Source organism: Melospiza georgiana, chromosome 13, assembly GCF_028018845.1.
Source record: "Melospiza georgiana isolate bMelGeo1 chromosome 13, bMelGeo1.pri, whole genome shotgun sequence".
Classification (NCBI taxonomy): Eukaryota; Metazoa; Chordata; class Aves; order Passeriformes; family Passerellidae; genus Melospiza; species Melospiza georgiana.
The window spans coordinates 8622316-8644011 of record NC_080442.1 but is presented as its reverse complement, the minus strand read 5'-3'; the positions used below and the strand labels follow the sequence as shown (position 1 = coordinate 8644011).

The 21696-nt window shown below is 53.2% G+C and overlaps 1 protein-coding gene across 1 annotated transcript; it reads right to left on the bottom strand.

Annotated features, from left to right (window-relative positions):
* Positions 1–426: 426 nt before the first annotated feature.
* ONECUT1 (one cut homeobox 1) lies at positions 427–21082 on the bottom strand. The gene is made up of 2 exons (XM_058033692.1): positions 20002–21082; positions 427–6630 (listed from the first exon to the last, which is right to left on the bottom strand). The coding sequence occupies exons 1-2, from the start codon at positions 21080–21082 to the stop codon at positions 6338–6340; spliced, it is 1374 nt and encodes a 457-aa protein (XP_057889675.1). The 3' UTR covers positions 427–6337.
* Positions 21083–21696: the final 614 nt, after the last annotated feature.

Below are 21696 nucleotides of genomic sequence, written 5' to 3'. Positions count from 1 at the left end.
AGGGCAGCTCCATTCCCTGTGCACTCCCTCACAGCTGGGGCACCGCCTGAGCCTGGCAGAAGCTGCAGCTTCCCCAGCGACCCAGCTGTGCCCCAGGGACCCCATCCCATCCCATTGCAGCCCTGCCAGGGGACCAGGTGACCCAGGGTGGCTTGGGGTGGCCCTGAGCCCCCCAGAGCCATCCCATCCCATTCCTGCATCCCTGCTTGGGGACCAGGTGGCCTGGGGTGGCCCTGAGCCCCTCAAAGCCATTCCATCCCATCTCATTCCATCCCTGCAGCCCTGCCTGGAGACCAGGAGACCTAGGATGGCCTGGGGTGGCCCTGAGCCCTCCAGAGCCATCCCATCCCATCCCTGCCTGGAGACCAGGAGACCTAGGATGGCCTGGGGTGGCCCTGAGCCCTCCAGAGCCATCCCATCCCATCCCATGCCATTCCTGCAGCCCTGCCTGGGCACCAGGTGGCCCAGGGTGGCCCCGAGCCCGCGCTGTCGCAGCGCCCGCCGCAAAGGCCTTTCCATGAGCAAGGTTTCCAGATTCAAGTCAGCTTTTCTCCCAGGGCCCAAGGTTTCCAGATTCAAGTCAGCTTTTCTCCCAGGGCCCAAGGTTTCCAGATTCAAGTCAGCTTTTCTCCCGAGGCCCGCGCCCGCTTCTTGCTTGCGCTACCCGTGCGAATGGCGAAGGAAAATAAAAACTCAGCAAAATCTCTCACAAATGCCAGTGCTTTTTAAACATTAAACGACTTTTAAATTCTTTGGATGTGCGGGTCTCACCCACAAAGCAATCTTTCTAGAAAAAGACAAATAAATTAAAGATAAAACACACTAATAATGCCTTTCTGCTTTCTAAGTGACAAAAGTACTACCTTGAAACACTCATTTTGGCATGTACAATTGGGGGAAGGGAGGCCTGGGGGGTAACCTGGCAGTGTTTGTAACACGGGTGGAAGTGCATGCCAAGACAAGGCTGAAGATACACCCTGCAGTCAAGAGAAGCACTCTCCTTCAGTTCATCTCAGCATCAAGAATGAAAAGATTGTAACATAAAGCTTTGGCCATTTTTGAATCTACTATATACATTTTTTTTTTTAACTACATAGTCATAAATTAAAGCAGTGATTAAATAAGCGTATACAAAATGTAATTAAATTAAAAGTCACAGCACATTATAGAGAAAAAATAGGAACCATTTATCACAGCAGAGAATATTTTTTTTTTACCCTGTGAAAAGAACACCGACTAGCAAACACAAAGCATCCTAGCTGAAACAAAAGTAATTGAAGCCATGTTTCCCTTTCTTGCATTCATTGCAAACAGCGATCTTTACCCACTTTGAAACATTCCCAGGAATAAGATCTTCCTTGAGTATAACAGAGAAGTTCTGCCAAAAAAAAGGAAAAAAAGAAGAAACCCAAACCCAAACCAAACAATATAAAAGGAATATACAAACAAAACAACCCCTACAAAATAAATAAGAATTATAAAGCTTTTTTTTAAGTAACCTTAACAATTATCAAACTAGTAAGTTCTGCCTTATCACATAGACTCTCTATACAACATAACCCTAAAGATTTATTACTATGAGGTATTTGGAGGAATTGGTAAAAGCGATGCACGGCCTGTCTGGGCTCAGGGACTCAAGCTGCTTTGGGGGAAAGGAGAGGGAACCTTTGGTTTGTCAGCAAGAAAGTGGAAAAAAACATTTTCCTTTGGTATCAAAGAAAGTTTCATTGCATGGTTGCACGGCAAAAAGCACCACGGTGAAGAATTATTCCTTTTTTCATTAGTGGCCTTTCTAACAGGCTGAGGTATTCAAAGAGTATAAGGTGAGAGATAAAGAGGTCAACAGCGGTTTAACACTTTGGTTCAAGCAAGGCACTCGTCCTATGAGTTTACAAAGTTTGCAACATGTTTGCCAAGAGCTTTATTATTATTATTATTATCCTTATCATCGTCAGTAGTAGCAGTTGTAGCAAGAGAAGTATTCATAAGGTTATTAGCATTACCACTAAGAATGAAGACAAGGTTACACACTGAGTGAAGGTGAGGAAGGGGGTCAGGGGATGGGGGCAAGAAGGAGGATGAGTTCCCTTTCCAGACCAAGGCCGTGCATGAAAAATCTTTGGTATTCTTTGGTATCATCAATGTGATTAAAATCACCAATGGAAATCGAGTGAGGTAGCGTCTTTGGTTCACACTATAAATAGTAGATCTTTACACACTTTTTTTTTCTTTTTTTTTTCTTTTTTTTTTAACACGTGGAAGTAGCTATTCCTTACCTTTTGCTTCTTTGTCTTTAGCAAATAGTTACCAAATGTATTGTAAAGCTAACCACACCACAATAATAAACCAGGAGGCTAAGCAAAGTCTCAAAATTAGCCCCTGGGCCTTTGAATGCACCCAAACGCAGTGAGATAGAAAAGGGTAAGTGCTTTCTCTTTGTTTGCTAAATGCATAGTTTTCATCCCTATGTACAAAGGAGGAGGAAGAGGAGGAGGATAGGAGGAAGAGTAGTAGAAAGAAGGAACGTTTTTGGGGTAAAAATGTCCTGTTTACAACTCAGGTGAGGAGAGGTGTCCTAAGACTCTTTGGTATTAGCTCAGCAGTGTTAGTGAGCGCTCTGGGCAGCAGCAGCAGCCCCGGGCAGTGCCCAGGAGCAGCGCGGTGCCCAGGGCAGCGCTGGGGCTGCTCTCGGGCCAGGCCACCCTGCCTGCCTGCCGGGGAATTCGCTCCTGGCCTGGGGTGCAGGAGCAACATCCCGAGCACAGGCCCCGTGTCTGGCTGGCTCCGGGGGGGTTTGCTTTACCTGAGTAAGGAGAGGAGGCTGCAGCCCTGGGGAGCACACAGGGCTGAAGGAGCGCTCTGGGGCAGGCTGAAGGAGGACTTGCTTTTTTAAGTTTGCTTTGTTTTTTTCCTAGAAATCTAAATGATGCCATTTACAATGGGGATGGATGAGGACAGTTCACCTCTTGGCCAGCCTCTCCCTGTGGGTCACTGCAGTCGTGTTTGGATGCAGCCTGTTTGCTGAATGCATGTTCCTAATGCCCTCCTGCCCTTGGAGTCACCTTTGACTGAAGCCCCATCTCCTGATGCTCCCAGACTGTTTTGGGTTCTGCTCCCTCTCCTATTCCTTCCTGGCAGAGTTTTGGATCCTCTTGTCGAATTTGAAACCAATTTCCATTTTGTCAGGAATGAAATGAGCTGAAAGACTGACACTAACAGGCAGAGACAGGTTTCCTGGGAAATGTTAAATGCAGCATCAGAGGAAACTCCCCTTCAAGGATGCCCTGTTGGGTGATGGCACCAGGCAGAGCAAGGGAGCACCAGGTAACCTGTCTGTGCTTCAGTCGGTGTGGCTGGACAGTCTGCTCAGAGGTAACACAGCTTTCCAGCTACACTGAGCAGTTCCAGAGTTATTTGCTTCATGTTTTGAAGGAATTTGAGGAGAATTGTGTTCTTTGCCTATTCAGAGTATGAGGCGCATATTGCTCATGGGAAGAGTGGTTTGTTCCTAATGGCTTAGACAAAACCAAAAGGTTTATATCTACTTAAACAGACATGTAAAAAACCCAAAACACTTAAAATCTACAACTTGTGCATCAGTTTTAGTGTGTGTGGACATGTGTGTGCACGTGTATACATACATGCACCCCATCAAAATGTGTGTGCATGTACATATACACAGTCCTGTTTGTCTAGGGGCTTGCATGTGTGTGTATCAGAGATCCTGAAATTGCATATTGGGTGCAAATTTAATGCTGGTATGAAAGTTCTCTTTGGTTTCAGCAAGTAGTCTATAAAGACAATACAATGGAAATACTAAAAATGCGGCAATGTACTTTGAATTTCCCTGCATTTTTTAAACTCTCAAGTTTTAAATAAATAAGGCTTTATTCTCTAAACTATAGGTACGTCACAAAGCAGTGTTTTGCTGGAAAAAAACAAAACCTTTAGTTATCACTGTCCTTTACTAACCTTACACTAATGAGACTGCATTCATAAGGTACTTCCTATGTGAGCTTATCAATGTTTCCATGTCAATTATGTCTCCATGGGGATGGAACACTTCAAAAGAAAGCTTGCTAAAATTTAAGGTAAGCTAGAGACTCAAAAAAGTCCAGATTAGATGCCATTTTCATAGATAACTGCCTTGTCAGCCTTAAAGTGGGTTTAACATACTGAAATACGGAGAAATATTCAGTGCCAAAAATATTGGGTTTATTTAACTTTATTTTAATAAAGAGATATTTCACCTGTATTCTAAACACTGGGTGGAAACAAACTGTATACCCTGAACCTTGACTAGACCCTGTCCTCTTGGGAAACAACTGGTGCTACAGAAGTTGTTCTACTTTGTTGTCACTGGTATTTTGAGTGGGCTTCATCCCCCAAACCAGTATCTGCTACTGTTTATAGTATTTGGATTCTAGTTTACCTTGAATTTTCCTTTGTCTTTTTTTTTCCTTAAAAACAAAAAGGTTGGAAGTAAGATTATCTATTTCTAGTCCTTGCATTGGGCCAATACCTGCATATTTGCTTATTTTGGAATTTAATATACCTAGCATAATTACTACAGTAATTTGAAATACCAGTTAGAAATCTAACAGGCACATGTATGGTTCTTAAAGTCTATTTTCCCTTTACATTAAAATTTAATATGCAGATATTTCACGCTTTTCTCTTTAATTTTATCGGAGTAGGAACGGGATGATTTCTCTCCTATGGGTCTGTTAGCAACAGAGCGTTTAAAGCTTTTCAGCTACAAACTTCAAACTATTTCATGCATTATCCTGACTAAGAGATGAGCAAGAAAGAATGCACGGGACACCAGCTCAGCCTGCCACACGTAGACACAAAGCCACAAAACATCGGGCTGTATCTCTGTGTCACGAGAATTTTGCTCTTGACTCCAGAGATCCCAATTCCTCCTTCCAAAAGCACTCCTGGAGCTCCCCTTGGAGCTCCTCCCACGTAAACTGATGTTCTACCACTGCTTCCAGTAGGAAAGGACCACGAGCCGGCAAAGCTGTTACTATTCCTTCGCCTGGTAAAGTCGATAGGTAAAAAAAAAGCTCGCTAATGTCAATGAGTATTGATCAGACGCTGGGCCCTGCGGTTTTGCATCCCTCAATTCCTTTCATTTTTGCATCCCGAGTGCCTCAGGTCCCCTGCTCGCAGGCTAGATGGCAGAGCTGAGCCACGCTGGAGCTCCAGCCGGGACCCGCCTGGGGACAGTGCCACACACACGGTGTCACACACGGGGTGTCACACGGGGTGTCACACACGGGGTGTCACACACGGGGTGTCACACGCGGCTCCCTCTTGTGCTCCCGTTGGAGTCAGTGAGGAAAGGGCTCACTGAGTTCAATGGAAGCAGCATCCCGTTCTGGTTCCCGTGCTCTCCTCGGGTGACATTCTTTCTTGCCAATCACAGAAAGAAACGATAATGTGGTTTTACTAATTGCAAATAACAGTCTTGATTACAAGTTTTATGTGTTATACAGTTAGATTAGTTTATACCTATAACTCTACATAGTATTTGTGTAAAAATAGCTTTGGAATATTAAAATCATTGCAATAAAATACCTGCAATACAATTATTAAATGTGTTCTTTGGTAGCTAGTCGATTTTTTTTTTTATGGATGGAATAGTTTTCCTTTTTTTAAATCTGAACATTCCTTAACAAACAAAGAGAATGCACTGGTTTAGGTACCATTCAAAATTTCTTTGCCTAGTTTGAACTTGTTTCGAGGCATTGCACCAGCCAAGTTCAAACAGTGAAACAGCAAAAATCACACTACCGTTCCAAGGAATTCAGACGACTCCACGCTCTGGGGGCCGTGCCCTGGCACAGCCCTCTCTGGAGACCAGCCCTAAGTCCCTACCCACTGGGTGCACGCAGGACGGACACACTGACACCTCCATGGCAACTGCTGTGGCCGTGAAGAGCTGTATCCAAAGAGATGTCTGCTCAATGACAGGAAATCACTATGCTCCAAACCACTACACAGCCAAGTACGGTGAGGATGATGATGGGCAAAGGTGTGAGACCAGTGGTCTGTTCCTCTTCTCTTTGCTTTCCGTTCCGTTCCCTCCATTTCGCTTCCTTCTTCCTCTCTGTTTTTTTTGCAAGTCGTCATCCTACTAAAGTGTGTGTCTTAGAACAAAGTCATAATGCAGGTGAAATAAGTCTTTGGTTTCTTTGGACTTATAAATATTTTTTTTTCAAATAGTTTTAAGTATAAACCTGCTATTTTGAGGTCCTGGTCTGTCTTTATTTTATTTATTTATTTATTTTTTAAAGCTTTTCCACCGAGGTTTCAGTTCGTGGTTATTCCTTCATGCTTTGGTACAAGTGCTTGATGAAGAAGATGAGTTGCCTGAATTGGAGCTGCCCTCGTCTTGCCACTTATCCAGACTCCTCCTCCGTGCATTCATGAAAAAGTTGCTGACGGTGCTCAGCTCCAACCCGAGCTGCTGGGAAATGGTGATTTGTAACTCTTTGGACGGACGCTTGTTCTCCTTGAATATTGCATGTAGAGTTCGACGCTGCACGTCGGTGAAGACCAGCCGAGGCTTCTTGGGCGTGTTCCCTCTGTCCTTGCCGTGCTCCTGTTCTTTCCTCTTGCACGCTGCAACAGAGGGGAGCACAATTAGAGGGGGCTGCCAGAGCAGTGGGGGAGCACAGTGCAGGGCAAATCAGGGAAAAAGGACTGTTCATGTCAGCTTCTGAGTTTGGACAGGATATGGGACTTTTACATCTCTAACTCATTATAAACCATTACAAGCAAAAGGAATAAAAGTTAGAAAATTGTTCTGTGTTGTCTGTTAAAACTCAGCAAATGCTATTACTAGGAACTTACATTTTGATACCATCTATTAGTGCTGAGAATTTAGCTATTAAATATCTCTAGGAGGTAGAGTGGAATTTCAGGGAACTCTAAAGTTAACCTTGGTCATACTTTCCACCATTATTAGCTGCTTTCAATCCATTTCTGTAGCTTTTTGTTGACTGAGAATTAATGAACTATGAGAAAGCAGGATACTACTACAGTCTTACAGGCCAAATAAATTCTGAACAAAATAAACATGTTTTGTCATGAAAAACAATGGTATAGAAAATCTTCATTTTAGAATTGTTCCTTATTTCATCTAATCATCCCTTCTTTCCCTTTGAGAATGTTATTTTGCTCTACATTAATAAAGGGTGCTTGCAATTTGCAATCTGCCTCCCAGAGCACATTCCAGGCAGGATCTGATGGGATGTGAGGGAGACTCCCAGATCCCTCTGTCAGCCTTTGACCGTGTGCCAGCTCATCTTAGCATTTTGCCAGGATAAAAGCTTCCTTGGGAGGCCAGATTCCTCTGTCTCACTTTCAAAATGCTCTGAAGCTCTCTGTTTCCCTTCATTCTCTGACAATGTCCTTTAATTCTGATTGAGAGATGTGTTTCTGAAGGCAATATGAATGTTCTTTCTCTGGGTCTGTCTAGTCCTGGCTTCTGTGGAGATCAGTACTGACTACATGAAGAATTTTGTGCAGGATCTCTACTTACAGCATGATTGTTGGAATGAAAACAACAAATTACTTTGCAAAGGTCCTTTCTACAGCTTGTATTACTATCAAGAGCTGGCCCTGGCATGAGGGATTCGTTGCTCATGGGAGGTATAAAAATAGTCATCCACCTTTTGTACCTGAGAAATGGGAACTGGACAGATCAGGAGAAATGGGAACTGCACAGATCAGGAGCCCAGAGCTGTGAGGGCTCCTTGTGCTGGCCCAGGCAGGGACCAAGGCACTGGTGGCTCAGTCCCCTCTGAGGAGAGGCTTTGGAAAATGTCCCTAGCAATATATATTCCAGCCACATACTCTCTCCTGAGAAATCACACATCAATCAAATAGACTGGGCTGCCAAGCTCACGTCTCCTACAGGTATTTTTATCTGAAAGCCTTTGAAGAATACTTTGAAGTTACATCCTGACCTCTAAACCACCGTGGAGCTTCTGGGCTAAAAATCGGGTTTCCTGATGCACATGAGACCCTACTGAAGCCAAACTGCTGAATTCACTGTGGGGATTGGTTCCTGCTGAAATAATCTGCATCCCCACTGGAGGCTGACATGGGCAAACCAAGGGTTAAAAATGCTTTTTCAAGAATAGTCTGTTATTTTCTGCCACATATTCAGAATGAGGATACCAACAGCATTTCAGTCTTTTATTTATCTCTGACCATAATCAGAAATTCCTGGGAGAGCAGCTGCAGGAGCTCAGCTTTACAACAGCCTCAGCCTCCAGCTCTGGCTGCCCCTGCTAACGGGCTCAGGCAGAAAAGAAGACAAATCAAGTGCAGACAATATTTGCTGTGCTTCATTTCTGCTCATGCTGCTTTACACCTCCCTTTCTCAAAGGCTACACAAATTCCATCTTCTGCCTAGATACTCCATCCAGATCATAATTTGTCACAAAATCCTAATGGCACAGCTAGCGTGATCCGAGTCAGCGCTGTGCAATGCTTCAGTGTGAATCACCACATCACAAATGACAGCCACAGCAGTAGGTGCAGAGCCAGCTCAATTAGTGATGGGAGCCTCTGGGGCTTCGACCACAAGCTGCTACATGAGCTCTCTGAAATAGCAGGGAATAACAAAAAAACAACCATCTATTGGGAAACTGGCTTGCATAACGCATTGTCTTCCTGAACTTGTGCTCATTTCCTGAAATGTAGTATTCCTGAACAATTATTTCCATAGACAGTGTCCCAAGAGCTACAACATACCTTGCTCCTCAACTTTAATTGTATCAAAACCCTCTTAATTAATGCTAGTGACATCACAGAAGTAAGAAAAAATAGCTCATTACTAGGGAGAAAAAATAAAACCTATCCAGTCTATGATACAAATAAGCCTATTTTACTTTTTTTTGCAACTATTTTCAGCTCTATTTCCATTAGTATTTGCCAGAGGCAGATTGAGGGCAAAAATTTCCCAACACACTCAATTGTTCCAGGAGCCCTTGCACTGCCAGGCTCAGGTTGTGAGCAGCAGGAGTGGATAGCACCTCTCATCTTCTGCCTTGTCCAGGCTCAGGAATATTAATAGCACTTAAAAATAAATAATAGTGATAATGAAAAACTGTAATAGGGTTTCCTTGCAATCGTTTTCCCTGCACTGGAGCCAATCAATTTTAATAATAAATTGTAGCTTCCAGCTTGCCAGAGAACAAATGCACACCACGGGATAAAATCTGCTCCAACAGGAGAGTGGATGCAGAGCAGGCACAGAGATGGGCCTGGCAAGGTGGGGCTGCCAGGCTCTCTGAGCCAGGCCATGCCCAGGCAGAGCAGCTGTGCCTGCTCAGGCCAGCTCCTGCCCTAGTGCCAGGGCCTCCCCTAATGTCCATTGAGGTCAGAGATGTCAGCTGAAATGGGTTTTTTTTGGAAAAACACCAGAGCCTGTCCTCACAGCGATTTATCACACACTCCATCTCTCTTTTATCTTACACAGCAGAAGATAATAACAGTAATTTGCACTGATGTCCTTCTCGTGCCCCTGCCCTTGAGCACTGTGAGAGGACCCTCTCCCAGAGCACAGAACCTGGATTCAGGTGCTTTGCAGGGTGCTGTGCACCTCCCCAGGACACACCTGCAGGCTCCCTGCCCTCACTGCCTGCTGCAGGAGCCCTGTTCTTTGTCTCCAGGGTGCCCCAGCTGAGCAATGCTCCATGTGATGCCTTTTGAAAAAGCCTTAAAGAAAAAAGAAAAGCAGAGGATAAAGGAAGAGTCACCCTGACTCTGGCAGCCCACGTGCAGATATGACAATGTAATATTATCAGTGCCAGAAGGAGCCTTATAAATCCAGTCCTGAACTCTGGCCTCTCCCAGTCACTTCCATCTTCCTCTGCCCTGAGCAACAGATATTTTTGACACTTGCAATTCTCCTGACACAACCCATCAATCCATTTTTGCCTCCCTTTGTTCCTTCTAAGGCACCCGAGGGATTTGCTCAAGCAAACTTGCCAGGCCCTGTGAGGTCTCTGCCTTGCCAGGGCGGCCCAGGAGCCTGGGCATGGAGCAGAAATGGGCTCCACCTCTGCAGCCCCACGGCCTGCTGGCACCCCCCTGCAGCCCCAGCTGCAGCTCTGCCCTGCCAGGGCTGGGAACAGGACCCTTTCCCCTATGAAAATGCACTGATTGCATCTTTAGGTCGAGACAATGAAGAGGATGTTTTGCCTACCTGTGATATAAATGGCATTATTCAGTCAATGTAAAAGTCAAGATTATAGTAAGCTCAGGTGTTAACCCTGATGCTTGATCTAATGTTTCATCGCTAGAGGATGGATTTCTTTTTAAATTTGAAGGAAAAACCCCTGATTACTATGCATGTGGTGTGCACACATGTGCCTTGCTGTTTCTGGCAAACTCCAGTTTTCCTTTCTGAAAAAACAGAGGCAAAGAATAAAACTGGTGATGCTCTCAATAAACCTAATTTCCCATGGGTTCTCGTTTGGTTTGTGAACAAAGTAAAATATCACCACAAGTTCTGCTGGCTGCTTTTCTGGAAGACTGTCACTGCAGCAGAGGGAACAACAATGGAGAATTTTACTTGGGCAAGCCCTGCCCCAAGCCCTGTGGCTGCTTTTGGTGTCAGAAGGGAACTCTCCCTGAGAGAGGCATTGCTCAGCTGGTGGCCACTGTGGTGCCAGCACAGAACAAGCTCTGACAGGGCATGCAGGGGTGCAGACACGGAGGCAGATGGTGGATTTGGGGTCTCAGAGAGCTGTGCCCACACAGGCACAGCCAGGCCAAAGCCACCATTACTTGATGGCCACCAAGTGCCTTGTATGAGATGATGTCTTTTACCCCTCCTCCTGCAGAAGTCCTTTAGTTATCCCAACCTTGTGTGTACAGGACTGTCTTAAAGACATGAAAAGCCCTTTTAGAAGTCTCTCTTTACATGTATTTTCTAATCTCTGCTGCATCAGGTCCAGAAAGCTCAGCTACAGTCTGAACTGCATCCACCTAGGAACCCCTTTCCAAATCATCTGCTTCTAGTTTTGAAACACCACACAGTATCCAACAACATGTATGGAGAGTGAAAGCTTCACTGGTATTGACTGGAGAATATCCTGAAGGATATTCTTCTGTAGGAGGCTCTACCTTCTGGTGCAGAAAGCAGCTGTGCTTCTGCTTCCTCAGGAGCAGAAACTGCTGGAGGACTTTGGCCATCACAGATGGTTCTAATCACACTGGCTACAACAGCTCAGTGGAAACCAGTAGCCAAAAGCTTATGGTAAATTCATGGTGCCAATAACTCACAATAAAGTGTGATAAGTTACATCCTTATCACATGAATAACACCTCTGGGGCTTGCAGAGAGACACACGAAAACAGACCTTTCCCAATTATCAAAACCTTCATATTTGGGGGCATATGAAAACAAAATAAAAGGACATAGGAGACACAGGCTACCTGAGGGTTAGATATCCCCACATGAACTAAACACAAGCAAATCTGTTTCACCTGAATAATAGCCACGACTGCTGGGTGACATCACTCTGATACATCACAGTGCAGTGGTCCCCTGCACTGCCCCAGGTTCCTCAAAGGTGCTTGGGAAATGGAATCCCTCTGGAAAGGCATTCTATGAGAGAGCCTCCACTCATGGAGGCAGCTCATAGCAGGTCACAGACAGCACTGAGGCTTGGGAGAGCATTTCCCTCAGCTCCAGCCCACTGTGGGGTAAGGCCGTGCACAGCTTTCAGGGATGAAAGTCCACCTGGGACACAGGTTGCTCCCCAAAGCTTTCTCCTGTAAACTGAAAAGAGCATGGTCTACTCTGAAATGTGAGCCCACACTAAATTCTCTCTTTTTAATCCTGACATTATTCAGCATTTGGCACTTGTTTCTCTAGTGATTTGCATTTACGCTTATTCAGGGTATAGGTGTCTCCATATGCCCAGAGATCTTCTGATCTGTGTCTCTTTTCTCTGCCATCAAATCCAAGGAATACTCTTTTGTTGTTTCATAACATCAAAAGGGATGAAAATACCTTTGTGTGTATGGGAAGCTCACAGGATGACATCACCCCACCAACATACAGATCCCAGCTGAGCCAGAACAGTAAACATCTCACTCCTGGGCACTGTATTAAAATGAGTGACCTTAATTTGCTGCCCCTGGAATAATGAAGTGAATCTGGCTGAGGAGTGCTGACTCGGCAGTTGGGATTGAGGGGTTTACACAAACTCGGTGTTGATGGATCTGCAACCACTTCAGCAAACTGACATCACCGTTACACAATGTGGTGCTAAGTGGATCAATCAGGGGAAAGCACCTGATTTCCCTGCGATATCATTTAAAGCAAACGTTAAAATTCTTTAGCTGGCTCTTTAGTTAACCATATTAGTGTGACAAATATTTCTTAGCGTAGCATAAGTAATTAGAATTTAATCACTTAAACTGCATCTTAATTACCTCAAATGAATTGAAAGGACATTTAATAGCAAAGATTAAATTGCCTTAATGAACGATTTTTGCGACTACATCAATATTTTAACCGCGTCGGCCGGGCCCGGCCCCCGCCCCGCGCCGCAGCGGCACCGGCGGGCCCCGGCCGCGGGGGGGCGCCCGCTCCGCGCCACGGGAGCGCCGCGGGAGGGAGCGGGGGGCCGGGTGCGCATCCCGCGGTACCGCATCCCAGCCCCGGTACCGCATCACATCCCACCGCACGGTACCGCATCCCAGCCGCCGGTACCGCACCGCACGGAACCGCATCCCAGCCCCCGGTACCGCAACGCACGGTACCGTATCGCATCCCACCAGACTGCGGGGCTCGGCACCGCATGGTACCGTATCACAACCCACCGCGGGGCCCGGGTGAGCATCCCGCGGTACCGCACCGCACGGTACCGCATCCCAGCGCGCCGCATCGTGTCCCATTGCACCGCGGGCCTCCGCGCCGCATCCCATGGCACCGCACCGCACAGTACCGCATCACATCACACCGCACCCCACAGCGGGGACCGTACCACATCCCGCGGCATGGCATCACATCCCACCGCACCGCGGGGCTCAGCACCGCATCCCACTGCACCGCGGGGGCCGCACCGCACCGCACGTTCCCTCCCTAAGGCATCACAGCACGCCGCGGGCTCCGCGCCGCGCCCTGGGCTCCTCACCAAGGCACGGCATCCCGCTGGGGAGAGCCAGCCGCTCCGTTCCGTTCCGCCGCACTCCGCATAGCGCAAGCCGGAAAACGCCGCCCGTTCGTGCTCTGCTCTGCCCCGCTTATGCGCCCCGCCTACGCGGGCCGGCCCCCCCGGCCGGGCAGCACCGCCCGCTGCGCACCTGGCCGTGCCCTCCACACCCTCCGCGTGTCCCGCCCCCGGCCCGCCCCGCCCCGCGGGACAGACCCCGCGCCCGCCCCGCTGCCCCGGCCCCGAGAGTGCGAGCGAATCCCCCTGCGAGCCTCCGCGGCGTTCGGGGGCTGACTCCGGCACGTTCCGCCCCCTCCCGCATCCCCAGGCAGAGACTTTGCTACAGCAGCCGAAAATTGAGTTTCTGAGCGCTGGAAACGACGCAAAAGCTTCACTGCAACATTGAGTATGGCCAGATTCACTGAAAAACTCGGGTCGTTTCTCTGGTTCCGCTCCTACAGGCTGCCGCTTCCCCGGCTCCAATTTTTTAGTTCTCCGTCAATTCCAATTTTTTCAAAATAACGAGATATGTTTCAAATAAAGGAGAAATGAGTTAGTGATGGCATAAAGGAGTTTCTCCGGCTGGGGAGGACATTAAGGAAGCCGTTTGGGAACCTGCCTGTGCGGGGGGAAACGGGGGAAAAGGGGCTGCGGGCAACCCTCCCGCCTGTGGCTCAGTTCTTATCGACGGGTTTCTAATGCGTGTGACAACGAGTGCAGAATTCTGCACCCTAAAAACATCCAAAACCTGAGCCCGGGCTCACTTCAGTGGCTTTCTGCACCCAAGAGTTTAGGAAGAGCCCCCTGTGCCATCCAATTCACTACTTTATGGGAAGCAGCTGCATTTTCAGCCCCACCAGCCGCGCTCTGCGCCCCGCGGTGCTGCCCGCAGCCCTGCGGAACAGCAGCCGTCCATCGAGCTTTAATTCCGTTCGGGCTGCACGGAAAATGTCACCACTGAGGCTTCCTTTCACCTAAAGTGAGGGGAGGGGGGAAAGGAAAACTACTGTTCCGTTAATAAATAGTTCCTATAAATTAATCTTTCAGCATCATAAAACTGACTTCTTCTTAACCAAAACGGCTCAAGTCAGCTGCGCTTCCAAAGAGAGTCTGTCAGCATCGGTCACTTCTCAGTCCGGGTATGATTAATCCAGGTAGATTTATGTCTGAAACGCGAATCTACATTTATCGATTTGATCATGGAAGCGCCCGACACGCAGCCGTGCTGGGTCCCGGTCGGTCCTCAGGAAAAGCTCCCCTCGATGCCTGCAGTCTCCAGGGGAAATTCACCAGCAGCTCAGCAACGGCTCCTACTCTCCAGTCACCTTAGAACTCCCGGAGTTCTCGTCCCTCGTGTGGAGTCCATGCGGACCCTCCGGCTCCAGGGGCAGGGCAGGTGAGGGCTGCCCGAGGCAGAGCCGGAGCGGGGGGTTAACGCCGGTATGAGCAAAGCCAGGCGCCGGAGCACACCTGGCCTATGATTTCCAGATGATTTTGTCTCAATCTGATTATCACGTTCCTTCCTGGCTATGTACAAGGCAGATCGCACAGAACCCAGCTGAGCATCGGCAGGAGCGCGGGCTCCCTACTGGCGTCACCTGCAGCGGGCACAATCCCGGTGCCACTCACCTCTCCTCTCCTCCTGGGGCACCCCGACCCCTCCGGCTGAGTTACCGTGCTGGGGGAAGCTCGCTCCCCTCTGGCCACGCAGTTCGCAGGCACTCATGCCCAAAACAGGGCCCCCGGGCTCCGTGCTGCCGGGAGCCGAGCCGCCCCCGCCGCGGGCAGCCCGTGCGCTCGGCCCGGCGTGGCCGCAGCACCGCGGCGCTAATTGGCGGCTGCAGCTACGGACAATCGATGCGGTGCCGCTCCCCATCGGGGCCCGCAGCCGTGGGGAGGCTCAGCAAGCACCTGCGCCCGGGCGGCCTCGACCATGAGCCGGGAGGGGCTGGCCCGGGAGCGGGGCGGGAGGCGGAGCCGGGGCCGGGCCGTGCCGGCGGCCGCTGTTCGTGGTGCTGAACTCCAGCAGGGCCTCACTCGTCCCGCGCGGAGCCAGCCCGGTGGCGGCGCGGGGCCCTCCGCTCGCAGCGCTCCCCGGAGCCGCCGCCACTGCCCGGTGCCCGGTGCCCGGTCCGGCGGGGCCGCTCCCGCCCGCTGGCCGTCAGTAGATGGCGCAGAACCCCCGGGAACCGAGGGGCGACCGGCGATGGCTGCGGACGGCGCGATGGCCCCGGCGGGTCGGAGCGGGCACCGCGCCCGCAGCCCGGCTGTGTGACCCGGGGCGGCCCCGGCGGCACCCACGGGCGGCACCAGCCCTGATTTGAGGCTGCTGGATTCAAACGGCAGCGAGGGTGGGAGCGGGCACGGCCCCGGGTGCCGCCCCGCCACGCGGCGCTGATTAAAACAAACAAACAGCGGCGAACGCACGCACGAACACGCGACGGGGCCGAGCAGCGCCGAGGGGCGGGGGCTGTGCCAGGACGGGCCCGGCCCGGTGCGGAGGAACGCGGCTCGCCCGGCCCCGCTCCTCCTCCCGCTGGGCAAACATTAACGAAGGGCAAACGCGGCTGTAAATCAATCCCGCCGAAGGACACGGCCGGCAAACAAGCGCGCCCCAGCGCTGCCCCGGCTGTGCACCGGGCACGGCTGCTCCGGGCGCTCTCCCACCCTCCGATCCCTCCGGCCCAGGCACCGCACCGGCAGCAGCGCGGCCGCTGTCACGGCCCGAGGGGCGCCGAGCCAGGCCCGAGCTGTCCCGTCCGGGCGGCCCGCAGGGTCGGGAGGGGCAGGGCCTCTCCCCCAGGCCCGGTCCGCGCTCGGAGTGTCGCCCGTGAAGGCCCCGGTCGATGCCCCCCGCCTCCCTGATGCAAACGCCTTTATGCAAAGTGCCCGCAGGGTAAATATTAAACAGCCCCTAATGAGGCCACCGGGGCCGGGGCGGCCCAGACCTTCCCGGTGCGCTCGGGGGCGGCGGCGGGCGAGAGGTGCAAACGGCGTCATTAGATTTCATATTTAATGTGGAAAACGCTCTGATTACTCCATCGATTTCTTTACAGTTAATTTGGCGAGAATTTCTCGCCGGCTTCTCAAGGCTTCAGCTTAGCCAGGATTCACATCGGGAAGGAGAAAGGAGAAGAGGAGGGGAGGAAAAGAGGTGCAGCTATGAAAAATAGCAGTCAGGTCGCGGGCAAACATGGAGCAGCTTTGGAGGGACGGGCTGTCCCCTCCTGAGAGCCGCGGGCGAGCGCGGGGTCCCCTCGGTGCCTCCCGCTGCTGCCCCGCTCGGGGAACGTTCGGGACGAGCCCGCTCGGAGGGCGCACATGGCGAAGGACACCCTCCGGCAGTGGATTCTAAAGAACCTCGGGCTCCCTTACACCCCTCAAAATGTGTTTCTGCCGCGTTTTCCCCGGGCGCTACCCTTCCTCCCGAGCGAGGCCGGCGGGCAGTCGCAGTTCCAACAATGAATGGCTCGAAGCAGATTATTTTTTCCTGAACAAGACAAAGTCGCGGTTTTTTCTTCCTTTATCCTCTCCTGTTTCCTATTTCTCACACACACGGAAAAAAAATCCAACAAACTGAAATGAATTCAGCCTCAAATCCCAGCAGGCTGCAGGAGGGATGTACTTTTTCTTTTAATTGTATTTATTTTTTCGGCTCCCTTCACAGCCCTTCCAAATGTCAATGAAGGCGAGAGAGAGGGAGGGAAAACTAACAGAGAGACAGTCAAATAGATAAATATTCAGTGACAGAGAGGAGAGAGAGAGTGGGACAGACAAAGGAAAAAAGAACAGAGAAGAGAAGGGAGATGGGATGAATAAGATGGAGGCTGGAAGAGGTCAGCTTTGCAATTAGCAGTTCTGCTTACATTTCAAGAGACAGCCCAGGAAGTGTCAAGACCTCAATCCTGCTTCCATGTAACTACCAATTTTTCTTCTATTTGTCGGAGCTTCTGTAATCTGGGAGGTAGGAATCCCCCAGGGACGGCTGGAAGGGGCAAATACTCAAGATAAAGTGCAAGGCGAGACCGCGAGGCCTAAAATAAGCAGGCTGCATCCCCCTCACTGCCTCCCGGTTGTTGTCTGCAGGAAATCAGAAAGGGAAGAAATGAAAGCGGCTCTGGGTATTTATCCACCTGATAATTCTCTAAACGCCCGGGAGTGAGTTATAATTTGGACGTGAAATTTAATTTGCGTCGGCCGCAGTAATTTATGTTATTTTGAATTGATGTTCATACATCAATATCAATCGGGGCAGATTTTTACCACTTAGTAAGATCATCACACATTTAAAACCTGCACAAAATAAAATCGATACTTTATGCATTTACAGCCGGCAGCGCGGCGCGGAGGGGCGCGCAGGCTGCGCGGGGCGGGGCGGGGGCCCCGGCACCGCCCCACGGACAGGGACGCAACTCTATGCAAATGCCACGTGCTGCCGGAGCCCGGGTGGGCAGCGCCCGGCGAGGCCCGGAGCCCCCGGTACGCGGGGAGAGCTGTGCGGGCCCGGCCCGGAGCCCCGGTACGCGGGAGAGCTGTGTGGGCCCGGCCCGGAGCCCCGGTACGCGGGAGAGCTCAGAGGGCCCGGCCCGGAGCCCCGGTACGCGGGAGAGCTCAGAGGGCCCGGCCCGGAGCCCCGGTACGCGGGAGAGCTGTGTGGGCCCGGCCCGGAGCCCCGGTACGCGGGAGAGCTGTGCGGGCCCGGCCCGGAGCCCCGGTACGCGGGAGAGCTGTGCGGGCCCGGCCCGGAGCCCCGGTACGCGGGAGAGCTCAGAGGGCCCGGCCCGGAGCCCCGGTACGCGGGAGAGCTCAGAGGGCCCGGCCCGGAGCCCCGGTACGCGGGAGAGCTCAGCGGGCCCGGCCCGGAGCCCCCGTACGCGGGGAGAGCTCAGCGCGCCCGGCCCGGAGCCCCGGTACGCGGGAGAGCTGTGCAGGCCCGGCCCGGAGCCCCGGTACGCGGGGAGAGCTCTGCTCGGGATGCTCTACATCCCGACCCCCCCGTGCTGCCAGCCCCTCTCGGCCCCGGGGAAGCCGTTTCTGTGAGGTGCCAGCTTTGGGGTTTCATCGGAAAGGGAAGGCGGAATAATGAGGCTTTGTCTCTCTAACGGGATTACCGGGATCCGTTTATGAGAGGGCAGCGCTGAGGTGGCTGGAGGAAGGGGCGGACTGAGGGCAGCAGCGAACAATGGGACCCTCCGGACCCGGCAGCTGGGCAGAGCACGGCCGCCTCCCTCCGTCCCTCCGTCCCTCCGTCCCTCCCGGCCTGCAGCCGCCGGGGCTGGCAGAGCTCCCCGGCCGGCAGCGCCAGCGAAGGGATGCCAGCAGGCTCCGAATCGAGGGGTTGTTTCCAGTATCGATCTATGCAAATGAGCGGAGATTCAGGTCGACCAAATTGTCGTAAAAACACGCTCCAAATCGAAGAAAGTTCGCCTTAGCAATCGTTACGGGGAGATTGGAAACACAAACTCCATCCTCCTCTCGTGGGTAGCACCAGCAAGACGAGGGTTTTTCGCTGGTGGGGTGGCTGCTGAGGGAGGGAAGGCGGAAAGGGCAATTTCTGAGACCTCAGACCTTTGAAACCGACTCGGCAGGAGTGGAAGCCAAAGAGAGCAACGTCCTCCACCGGCGGGCACCTACGGGCCAGCTACAGCGGGGAGGGAGGCCCTGCCCCGGACCCTTCCTAGCCCTGCTTTAGGTTTCTGGAACAAGGTGGTGGACTGAAAACAGGCACGGAGCACGGGGGTGGCCCAGCCGCGTCCCTGCACACCCGGGGAACGCTCGCAAGTTCTCACCGTCTCGGTAGTCGAAAGCGCAAGACCCGTTGAGCTTTTGAAAGGAGAAAGATTTGGCCCTTCCCTTATTTTTGTCTGTGAAACGGATCAGTGACCCTGGCTCCAACTCGGATTGACTGTCTTGCGTTCTCCAGGGACAAATTAATGGAGACCTATCACTTAATTAACAAACCCTCACTCACGGTATATTAAAGCCGGGCTCTGCACCCGGAGCGCAGACGGGAGAGTTTGGGAGGCGGTGGCAGGGCACAGGTCCGGCCCGGAACGGCCATCTCTGAGCGGGACCCGCTCGGGAGCACCCCGGGCAGCGGGGCAGCGGAGCCGCGACACGGCCGGTTCGTGTCACGGAGAGACATCCACGCGAAACTCACAGTGCGCGGCCTAATGATAACTACAACCAGTTAAAAAAAATTGAAATCAAACGAATTTAGCCACCAGCATTTCTCAGGCACCGCTCACCCGCCGGGCTCGGCTCATTCGAACCAAACGCGTGTCCCAGCTCACCCAGCCCCAGTGGGACGCGGGCCCCGAGCCCCGCCGCGACCCCGAGCCCACCGCCCCCGCACAAAGCAGGGGCACCGACTCCTCTCGGCGGGCATTACCGGGGCTCCCCCTCACCCCGTCCGCGGGCCCGGTTCAGCCGCCGATTCCAGCATTTCCGCCTCGCCCTCCGCGCTCCGGGCAGCGCTGCCGCCGGCCCGAGCGGCTTTCGGCGGCGTCCCGTTACCGAGCGCGCTGGGCGATCTCCTGCCCGCGGCAAGGGAGCCTGGCCCGGGGAACGGGGAGAGCCGGGGCGCCGCACTGCGCTGCCCGAGCCCCGAGCCCCGGCTCGGCTTTGTCTGAGGAACCGGACGGTGCCGGTGCACCGAGCAGGGAGAGGGAGGGGGCAAGGGAGAGAAATGGAGTGGCGGAACGGGGATCGGTGCTGCTCTTCAGGGACGGGCAGGGACCGGGGCGGCCTGCCCAGGCCCGAGGCCCCGCTCTGCCGCTGCCGTGCCCCGAACACCCCGCAGCGGGCTCACCTGCAAGCCGCAGAGCAGACATCCGCTGAAACTCCGGCTCCTGGAGCCACTTCCACATTCTGCGGAAGGTCTCCCGGCCGGATTTGAGCTTGCTCCAGGGCTTGGGGTTCCTCAGCAGGTCTGAGAGCGTCCCTTGAGAGCGGCACAGCACCCTCTGGGCGAAGATAGCCTGGGGGATGCTGTACCGCTTGAGCTCGGTGGTGATCCTCTGAGCTACTTCTTTGGTATTGATTTCTTCCATTTGCCCTGAATTACTTCCACTGTTGACCTGCGAACCAGTTACAGAAGGGTTTTGCTCCCTGGCAGAGCCCAGGATCTGCCCGTGGCTCTGGGCATTCAGGTGGGCATGGGGGTGGTGTGGGATCCCGTTGATAGGCACCATGCCAGCGGAGGTGGGGGTGAGGTGTTGGTCGCCATGCCTGGCTAACATGGCAGGGTGGTGGGCTTCAAATCCGTTTGGGGTGAGCATTTTCTCGGCGGGCATGGTGGCACTGGGATGAGCGTAGTGGGGCAGCCCTTGCTGGGAGTTGTGGATGCTCCCCAGGCCCGATCCAGACAACGGAGAGAGGCTCTGCCCCATGCCGGTAACATCCTTGTGGTAGGGGGTGTAGAGATTGTTCATAGACGCCAGACCCCTCTCGTCCCGCATGAGCGTGAAGCTGCCGCTCACGTTGCCCGGTATCCGCTGGTGGGGATGGTGATGGTGGTGATGGTGGTGGTGGTGGTGAGGGAACTTGTCCGAGACCGTCGAGATGGGAGGTAGAGGCTGCAGAGGGGTTAACGTGGTGTAGGTGCTGCTCATGCTCATGCCGGGGGGTGTCTCGCAGGCCATGGTCATGGTGGGGTGCAGGGGGCCGGTCAGGGCGTGCTCGGGCGGCCGGTGGTGGTGGTGGTAGTCGCCGCCGTCGAGGATGGACGCCATGCCCATGGAGCGCGGGTGGGCCGGCAGGTGGCTGCCGCGGTGGGCCACCGCGCTCCGGTGGTGGGGGCTGCCGCTCATCAGGTCGGCGGCGGCGGGCACCGGCTCATGGCTCACCCCGTGCAGATCGCCGATGTTCTCCATCGCCAGCTGCGCGTTCATCGTCGGCCGTGCGGGCGGCGGGACCGCACATCTATCTGGTGGGCGGCGGGGCGTCCCGGAGCTCTTGGCGGCGGCCGGTTGCTCCCGCGGGCCGGCGGCGGTGGGCGAGCGCTGCGGGCTGGTGGTGGCGGTGCTGCTGCTGCTGTTGCTGCTGGGGCTGCTGGCTTTTTCCCGGTTTCGGTTGGTTCTTTTTTTTTTTTTTTTTTCTTTTAATTTTTATTTCGTGGCAATATATTTATTTGTTTTTTCCCGCTGCTGGCTGGCGCCGCCGGGCCGGTCCTAGGGCCGCCGCTCCCTCAGGCCGGGCCCCGCAGCCGCGGCCGCGGCGGGTGTGTGGCCGCGTCCCTCGCCATCCCCAGCCATGGCTCTGTCTCTGTCTCTGCCCCGCGCTCCGGCTCCGCTCCGTGCTGCAGCGCCGCCGCCGCCCGCACCGCGCATGCGCGCGGCGCCCCCGCCCGCCCCGCCCCGCCCCGTGACGTCAGCGCCGCTATTAAGCGGGCGAGCCCCGCGCGGCGGCGCCCAGAGCCGGAGGTGCCGCCGCTGCTGCCCCGGGCCCGCCGCCCCCGCCCCGGGCACAAAGGGCCCAGAGCCCGCCCCCGCTGCCGGCCAGGGAC